This window comes from Rattus rattus, chromosome 11 (assembly GCF_011064425.1).
Source record: "Rattus rattus isolate New Zealand chromosome 11, Rrattus_CSIRO_v1, whole genome shotgun sequence".
NCBI lineage: Eukaryota > Metazoa > Chordata > Mammalia > Rodentia > Muridae > Rattus > Rattus rattus.
This window is the reverse complement of record NC_046164.1, coordinates 1209476-1218407: the sequence shown is the minus strand read 5'-3', so window position 1 is coordinate 1218407 and position 8932 is coordinate 1209476. Positions and strand designations below refer to the sequence as shown.

Here is an 8932-nt window from a genome sequence, read left to right as displayed (position 1 = left end):
CTCTCTCTCTCTCTCCTCCTTGTAACATAAGAAAAGATGACCTGTTGAATTAAAAATCAAATCTACAACAATATGATGCCACCTCAACTATACATTCAGTTACTTGATTTTCAAATAAAGTTAAAATCTGAGATTCTAAAAGGATATGGATCTTGAATGACACTGATCCAGAATTAATGATGAAGAAAAAATATTAATTGATAATGATTACTAAGTTTCCTATTTGTGTTACAGAATAGGCTGTAGGTTTATAAGAGAAAGAACTATCTAAAATAACCGAAAGAAGTGGGAGAAACTTACAAGTTCTACATTAAAGAGGTTGCTTTTCAAGAGAGACAGCTGAGCCCAAATAAAATAAGGCTTGGGAAACAATGGAGATAGAGAAAAGGTTACTCATTAGATGTGAGTTACTGCAGAAACTCAGGACATGAACTCTATATTGAAAAATGTTTAAATAAAATGAATGATGTATAAATGAAAAAGTGATTGAAGGAGAGAGTTCATCACAACATAGCCAGGGACAAGTGTAACGAGAACATCACATACAACTTACATTACTGGGCAACTGTTGCAAATACAGTTCAGACTGTGGTAGAATGTTGATATCTAGTATAAAGGGAATTCCAAGTTCAGATTGTATCACTTTATAAATGTAGAAATTGAAAGTCTGAGAGAGGAAGCACCCACTCCCAAACCCTTACTTAGCTACCATGTGACATAGGTACAGAAAAAACTTCGTATTGGAAACTATTTTGCTAGGATGACGATAAAATTTACTACCCAGTATAGGATCCTTCTGGATGAAAGTCACAGATGTAATAATTGCACAGCAAAATATGTTTAGGTCAATGAACAAATGAAATATATGCATCAAGCTAACTTTTCCTCTGCACCTTAGTATTTGTCTAATCATCATTGTAAAACACTGCATTTGAGTTCCAGATGCAATCATCTGGGTATGTTTGTTTTATTTTTCTCTTTTGGATTTTATTTATTTGTGCTTTATTTTGTTTTGGTTTTAGACAAGTTTTCATTAGGTAGCAGATTATCAGAACTCACTATGTAGATCAGCCTGGACTCAGACTCCTGGTTATCAGGCTTCAGTCTTTGATTCCAAGAAACACTGATGTGCCTCTCCCCAATAGTTAATTAGATAATAGAATTTAATATCCACAATAAGCTTACATTAAAACCGAATAATCTTTAGATAGTTTGGAAAATTATAATAAAGACATGACAACTGAAATATGCCTAAAGGATTATTTTATTGAAATGACTGGAAAGGAAATAGGTTCTCAAAGAAATAGTAGTAAATCCAATTTTTCATGAGCTATTTTGTATACATTATTGACTTTCATTTAAACTCAATATTGAACATTTGTAGTATTATATGAAATATAATTGAGACACATATAGAATACATGGGTCAAATTCAAATGAATATCATATAATACATAGAATAAATAAAAGAATAAAATTTCTTTTTTCCATGTAGTTTCATTCAGAAATATATCACTTTTGTAGCATGATCCCAAGACGAAAATGATTGTACATTTCCAGTTTCAGTCAATTCTGTGAAAGAAAGATGTAGAATCAGTTCTGTTGCGTTAAATCAGGTGTTCTCAACATTTCTGATGCTGTAGCCCTTTAGTACAGTTCCTCATGTTGTGGTGAACCCCAATCATAATTTTATTGATTTTATAGTTACTTCATAAATGTAATTTTGCTACTGCTATAAATCATAATGTAAATATCTGATATGCTACCTCTGTGAAAAAGTCATTCAACCCCCAAAGGGGCGTCTACCCACAGGCTTTATTGTAATGCTCTATGGAGCGTCTCCTTGGAGACATACAAACTCCTATTTGCTGCCACATCAGCTCTCAAGAGATTGTTGCAGGATATATAATCTTTCTTCAGTGCCGAGAGGTTTTATAGTTTAGAATCTCAAAGCTATGTCCTTTGCTCTGTTGTGGCTCTAAATTCTTGGGTAACTTATTTTTGACTCATGAATGAAAAAACAATTTTAAATTCAATAAATAGAAAATGATGAGACCTACAGTCTATATTGGAATGAAAATTGACCTGTAACCAAAGCAAAGATGTTTCCACATAAAATATAAGAAAACTCCATTTCTGCTTTTTTTTCACAGCATGATCATATGAGGTGTAAAGATAAAAGCTTTTGGAAGGAGACAGGCCTATACCGATGGCAGACAAATAAAATGAAAGTTCCTTGAAATATAAATTTTATCCAGTGTCGTGTTGGTAAGAAGCAGTCAACCAGTGAAACCATAGTAGTCCGTGAATACTTTGATGAAATTTCTACTCTGCTGTGTCTATATAGGAGAACGAAATATAAAAAGACATAAATATAAAAATTATCATCCTACTCTTTAGTTTCCAAGAACTTACCAAAAAAATGAGGAGGAGAAAATAACCCGGAAATCCTCTTAGACCTTAAATGCAAACATAGAAATAAGTAAATATACATTTTTCCCTCTTAATCCAACACTTGCCTAAAGTGTGTGTCATGTGGCGAATGAAACATTGCAATCTTTTAACTCCATGTACAGACAGTCAAAAGAACAAATAAACTGCAATGTGTGAAATAATATATAAGCTCAAGCAAAATTTAGAACTCTGCAAAAGAAAATTTGTTACCAAAATCTAATAAGACTGGCAGATATAATTGTGGTTTAGTCTAGCTTAATACTCTGCAAGTCAGAATTCCAAATCTACCCATCAAATCAGTGTTCTTGTAATTATCTGTTCTCAAAATGCCATTACTTTTACCTAGATGACCAGTTATCTGCAAGTAACTCGGCAGTAGGCACTGAGAATTAGGTTGAAATGAAGATCTCCAGGTGATTCTGTTTTATAGCTAACCCTGAGGCTGTTCTATTTATTTATGAGCGATATATCTCTTCCTTCATTGTAGAGCTCTCATTTCCTCTCTTGGTGTCACCATCTATTCATTTTGAGGAGAATTAAAAAGAAGAAAATTCAAACTTACAGAAGTGGGATGAAGTTGTTGAGTGGCAAGGAACTGGAGGGTGGGGTTAAGCAGAAGATCTAGGTACTGCAGAAGGTCTTGAACAGGCATACTTTGTTGGAAGAGGGGTGCTAGTTGCTGCACAAGGTACTGACTTTTGGACTGAGGAAGAGACAGCTGGGGCTGAGAAGAAACCACCACGGGAGTCTGAGGAAAAGCCTGCACAACTTGTGCCTGGAGCTGGGCTGGAGACTGAGGAAGGTGCAGATTAGCAAGATCAAGACTGGGGATTTGAGAGCTAAAGAGGCGGAGCACGGTTTCAGAGTTAAGGAAGGGCATCTGTTTGTGCTTGGGAAGGACAGTGGCTTTAGCTTTAAGGAAGGATTCCAGTTCAGGAGAAATGACGGGCCCAACAGATGGCACCACAGGGGGTTGAGCAATAGGCTGGATGTTTTGTGGGATGGGACTGCAAGAGATGGTCTGGGCATATGGAAAGGCCTGGGGTTCTGACTGGATGCCGGAGTGAAATTTATTCTGGAGCACATCCTAGAAAGAAAAGGACCTTTAGTCCACAATTTAGCAAAGTCGACATTCTTGATTAATTAATAATCTTTTACCCAATAATAAGCAACAGAATGAACAACCTCAAAAATCTTCATTTGCTTAAAATCTACTTGGCCCAGATGAATACAGTGTCTAATGGCTCCAAATCTAGCAAGTTGAAGCCTGATGCAGGAGAATTGCTAATACTTTGAGACCAACCTGAGATAAAAAGTAAATTCTAGGCAATCCTGGAGTACACAGTAAGGCTTTTCATTTTAAGATACACAACATAAGAAAGCATTGTCTAGGGTCACATAAAGAAAATGAGTCAAGTGTTCTTAAGGGATTTCTCCTAATCTATTCTACTTGTGGATGAATTAAGTAGTCCAAAATAAAACTGATGTTCAGGATTTCTCAAAATCTTTTCACTTTATCCCAAGCCATTTCTACATCTGTAGCTATTCATTTTGATATGAGGGGGTAGTGATTTCTCAAACTCTGTGGGATGATAATAGAACAAATTGTTTTTTATAATTGAAGGGAAATTAATTTTAAAAGGTTTAGTGGGATATCACTTTTTAAATTTTTATTTTGTTCTAAAAGAATATGGTGTGAGCAGCAAGCAATTTACTTGGGAAAAAATGAGTTAAACTATTCGATTCCATTATACCCCATTGGATATATGACTAAAAGTGTGGTATGTTAGTGGAATGTGATGCTATTCGGATAACCATTCATTTGAAGGCATGCTCTGTTACTTTATGTCGCAGACTAAGCAGTGTAGCATTCAGTTGCTACACATATCTCACTGATCTTTTTTTGGACTAAAAATGCCCTTAAGACCAGATAAACAAAAAATATAAATGCTATCATGAAGCAAAATCTGCATAAAAACCATTGACTCTACTGAAAGTCAGTTAACTACATGTATGAGAAATTCTTAAGAACGTTTTGGGCCTAGGAGTGAAGTACCTATACTACAAAGAGACTAATCAGCAAGCTTCTCCATTTGGGAGGTGGTCAGTTCAGTGCCACATTGACAAAGGCTTGTGTTCATTAGCAAGAGCAGATAACACCACTAGTAACTGCAGTCATGATGGAGAAAAGGTATTGATGGCCACACACACTTTCTAGACAAGAATTCTTGATGAACAGTTTACCTCGGACTGCACCTGTCCCATGAGTTTCACCTTCTGAAGTTTCTGCCAGAAATAAACAATACGTGAAAATCTCAAACCTTTCACCTTCAAAACCAAAGTGTGGAAATAAAATGCAATGGGAAATAAAATACCTCATTGATATGTTCAATGGATTCCTTCAAAAAAGTAAGAAAAAAAAGCATGTCATTTAGTTTTAGTGAATGGGTAATATTTTTCAATTCATATTGAAAATTAAGAAATTTAGTAAGTTATTGTGGCAGGTTACGAATGGGAAAAATTGATGAAACTTAAATTTAATTATTTAAAACATATTGTATAAGCCTCTTCTACATAAGAATAGTGAGCGCAGTCAAGACAGAAAAATAAACGAGCACGGTATAAAAAGAGATATCTAAAGAATGCTAACTCCCTCTTCAACCATGGTTCTTTCTCTACATAAGATCTTTAAATTCCATTCCTAAAACAAAACACACAAACATAGCTGAAAATACAGACTAATGACAATATACTGTAGTAATCACTCCGAGTTTACTAGCTAATATGCAAAGCTTCAAATGAACCATGAAAAATGAATACTTCCTCTGAGGCATTTGCAGCATTGCTAAGAGAAAATAATAAACAAATGCTAAGCTTTCGAGGTAAAGACACCTATGTGATACTCTCAGGAAAATTTAGGACTAAATCCTATCCTGTTGAGTCTTATTTACATAAATGACAACTTTAATAGCCAAGTATGTCCTTCTCCAAGCCAGCCTACTAACTATAGGGTAAGTCTGTCATCTTTATTGGCATCTGTCTTTAGTTGGTACGATAGCTCCTACCCAATGAGTGTGTCCCAAGAGGTACACAGCAAATATTGAAAATCCAGGTCAGATTAGGGAGAGCTCACGGCAGCGAATAAGATTGTGAGCCTATAAAATAAGAGGGGTCGAAGAGGCAGTGACGTTTCATTTAAGAAACTAATGGTGATTAGAACGTGAAGCTATCCTTCATGAGGAGAAAATATTTTTCTCCTCCTAATATCATGTAAAGGGTACGTACTTAAGAAGCATATGGGTGTGAGCAACACAATATAGCTCAACAGAAAATGGCATTTGCTGCCTCTGAGAGACAATTGCCTTACCTCACTGGAAATACTACCAGTCTGTAAAGGAAAAAATGCATACATATATATGTTAAATTATAGATCAATTAGGACTTCAAGATCATTAAAAATGTAGTAATTTTAGAGTTGGAAATTTGTCTCAATAAAAACTCTTACCTCAGAGGACACAGTGAATGCATCCTTCTGTAAAAGCAAACAAATAAAAACATTATGTTACTATATCAACCCTGTTACTAAACATAGTTTCTGCTTGATTTGCATGTCTTTTTATTTCTTTCAGAAATAAAAAAATTGATATATGGCTTTCATAATCTTGAAAACTTATATTTACAATCTCTTTGATATTTTAATAAGTTTTATTGGTACATTATTATATTACATAAAGGTGTACATAAACTTTGACGGCTGGCAAAAGTTACTTTGCTTTCCACTAAACACTTTCCTATTATGCCTATGTCTCTACTCAGAGCATGGCCACAATTCTGGATTGTATTTCCTCCTCTAAATATCTCTTTGGACAGGCACAGTAAGACTTGACCTGCTCATCTAAAGAGGTACATACACTTTATCATCAGAATGAGATACTCAAGCTGCACATGTGAGTCTACTTTTGTGAAATCATGTTTATTTGATGTATTTCTATCCCCTTGCTTCAATTCTGATTTCTGTTTTTGTTGTTGTTAGAGAATTTGTCACACAATATTGCAGTATGCACTTATTTCAGCTTGGAGAGCCTACAGGAACTTTGAGACCCTGAGTGATTCTCAAACAAGCGGTGACTAAAGAAAGATATCCAAAACTCTCCATTGATTGCACATTAAAAGCTATGACTGCTGTTATTGTGTATAAGTGAGCAGACTCATCTCTACATCTTAATTACTTAGGAAGCTTCTCTACACACCTCCCTTGCAAGAGCAAGTGCCACAAGGCAGGCGAGGATGAAGACCTTCATGGCTGTCAAGTCCTGTGAATGAAGAGAAGAATTAGTAACAGTTTAGTCAGTAACAAGTCAGAATCTGCTCTGGTTCTTAAATACTCCTATTCCTAAGCCCTGCACTCAGACGTCAGCTGCGGCCATCATCAGCGTTCGTCAGTTCACAGCCCCTTCCATTCTTTTCTTTTTTAACTTTCCTTTGCTAACAGTTGCATGAATGCCTTACAAAAGCTATGAGAATGCATAACTAGCCAAACATTCCACAATTCATTCATTTGAAACTCCTGAGCACTTACAGGTGGCCAGAACAATGAACAAAATATTAATATCTCAGTTCTATGGAGTCTCACATTCACATCTAGAATGAATTAGTAGACAAAGTGTATTAACTGTTTTGTTGCTTGTGAATTATCACAGCATGAAAAAATAAAAATTTAAATATATTTATAAAGCATTCCTTCCAATACTTGAAGGTGGAAAACTATCCCAGTAGTGAAAAGAAGTGGGTTTGGTTTTTTGTTTGTTTGTTTTTCTGATGGATGTTGTATTATTCATTATCAACTCTTTGTCTAAAGCTTCCTCCATGGGTTTCCACATAATCCAATCATCCTAGATTAAAAAAAGTTGTGTCTTTGTGTAGTTTAAATGTGGGGAGAATACCACTGCAGTTCTTGTATTTAAACCTTGGCATTTTATACACCAATTTTAAACCAGAACTTCACTGTTATGTGGTATGTTCTAAGCTACAGTTCTTTCAACTCATCTTACTTTCATGATCACTAGTTCTAAGTGAGTTCTGATAAAGACTGAAGGAGCTGAAGGGGTTTACAACCCCATAGGAAGAACAACAATATCAACCAACCAGACACCCCAGAGCTCCCAGGAACTAAATCACCAATCAAAGAGTACACATGGAGGGACGCATGACTTCAGCTGCATATATAGCAGAGGATGGCCTTGACTGGCATCAATGGGAGAAGAGGCCCTTGGTCCTGAGAAGGCTTGATGCCCTAGTGTAGGGGAATGCCAAGGAGGGGAGGAGGAAAGGGGTGGGTAGTTGTGTGGGGGAACACTCTCATAGAATCAGGCTGGGGAGGAATGGAATAGGGGGATACTGGAGGGGATAACATTTGCAATGTAAATAAATAAAATACCCAATGAAAAAGAAAATAGAAGACTTTGTTTCTATTTTTCACATGGTTTCTAATATTTCTTGTAACAGTATGAGCTAGATCAAGAATCCCAAGCCCCTGGAAAAGTTTTATGATTACTATTTTCTTGCTTATAAACATGTAATTTGCTTCTTCCAACAGCTGTGCCATAAGTATCTATTTTCCATGATATAATTTGAGTGCATTACACTAGTAAAATACATCAAATCAAATAAGATAGCTCATGTAGGAGGTAATTCTTAGTCTCTCCTTCATAGTAGTCACTGGCTTTATATATTTTTACTACATTTACCCAATTTTATGAAGCCAGTGGTCATTATAATTTGTACCAAATTTTTCTAGGCATTTCTGACTTTCAAAAGCCTGTCCTTTAAAATAATCTCACAGTTTTTTAAATATCTATTTTCAGAAAGCTATATTTTAAGTAAATCTCTTCTTTCTATAACATAGTCTAGTATGGGTTTGAAATAAATAATGAAAATAATATTTCAAACTTACGTCTGAAGTTCTTACCTTTAGTGGTGGACAAGAGAGAAGATGAAGCTCAGAGGATGATGGTCTATCAGACTCTGTGACTGTATATATACCATACTTAATGACATGCTAATTTGTGGTTCGTAAGATATTCAAAAGTCCCTCAATTCCAAGAAGTTCACATGATTAGAAAATGGTTTCTTTCTATTTTCTTTCCCAAGAAATTCTGGTGGACATTAAACAAGGCAGCAATTCAGAAGCTGGTGAAGGAACTTGTCCAGGAAAGAAAATTGTCCAATAACTGGACGTCTCTCCAGCCTAGTACACAGTCCTCAGCACTCTCCCCAGCCTAGTGGGGGGCTTTAACCTCACCTATGTGGCAATGATATAGAGACATCAAAATTCACAAAGCTTTAGAGAGGCCAAGATTTCATCTCAACCTGAGCACTAAGAACTCCATAATGCTAAGATAGACTGGTCATGAGTAGCCAACTTTTTGATTGCTCACATTCACCAGATTTGGGAAAATTTAAATACATTCAACTAATA

At 35.6% G+C, this 8932-nt stretch overlaps 1 protein-coding gene across 1 annotated transcript; it reads right to left on the bottom strand.

Moving 5' to 3' along the window:
• Positions 1 to 1246: 1246 nt before the first annotated feature.
• Csn2 (casein beta) lies at positions 1247 to 8456 on the bottom strand. The gene is made up of 9 exons (XM_032916767.1): positions 8423 to 8456; positions 6705 to 6767; positions 5960 to 5986; positions 5822 to 5842; positions 4830 to 4853; positions 4699 to 4740; positions 3017 to 3541; positions 2416 to 2459; positions 1247 to 1572 (listed from the first exon to the last, which is right to left on the bottom strand). The coding sequence occupies exons 2-8, from the start codon at positions 6753 to 6755 to the stop codon at positions 2454 to 2456; spliced, it is 696 nt and encodes a 231-aa protein (XP_032772658.1). The 5' UTR covers positions 6756 to 6767; positions 8423 to 8456; the 3' UTR covers positions 1247 to 1572; positions 2416 to 2453.
• Positions 8457 to 8932: the final 476 nt, after the last annotated feature.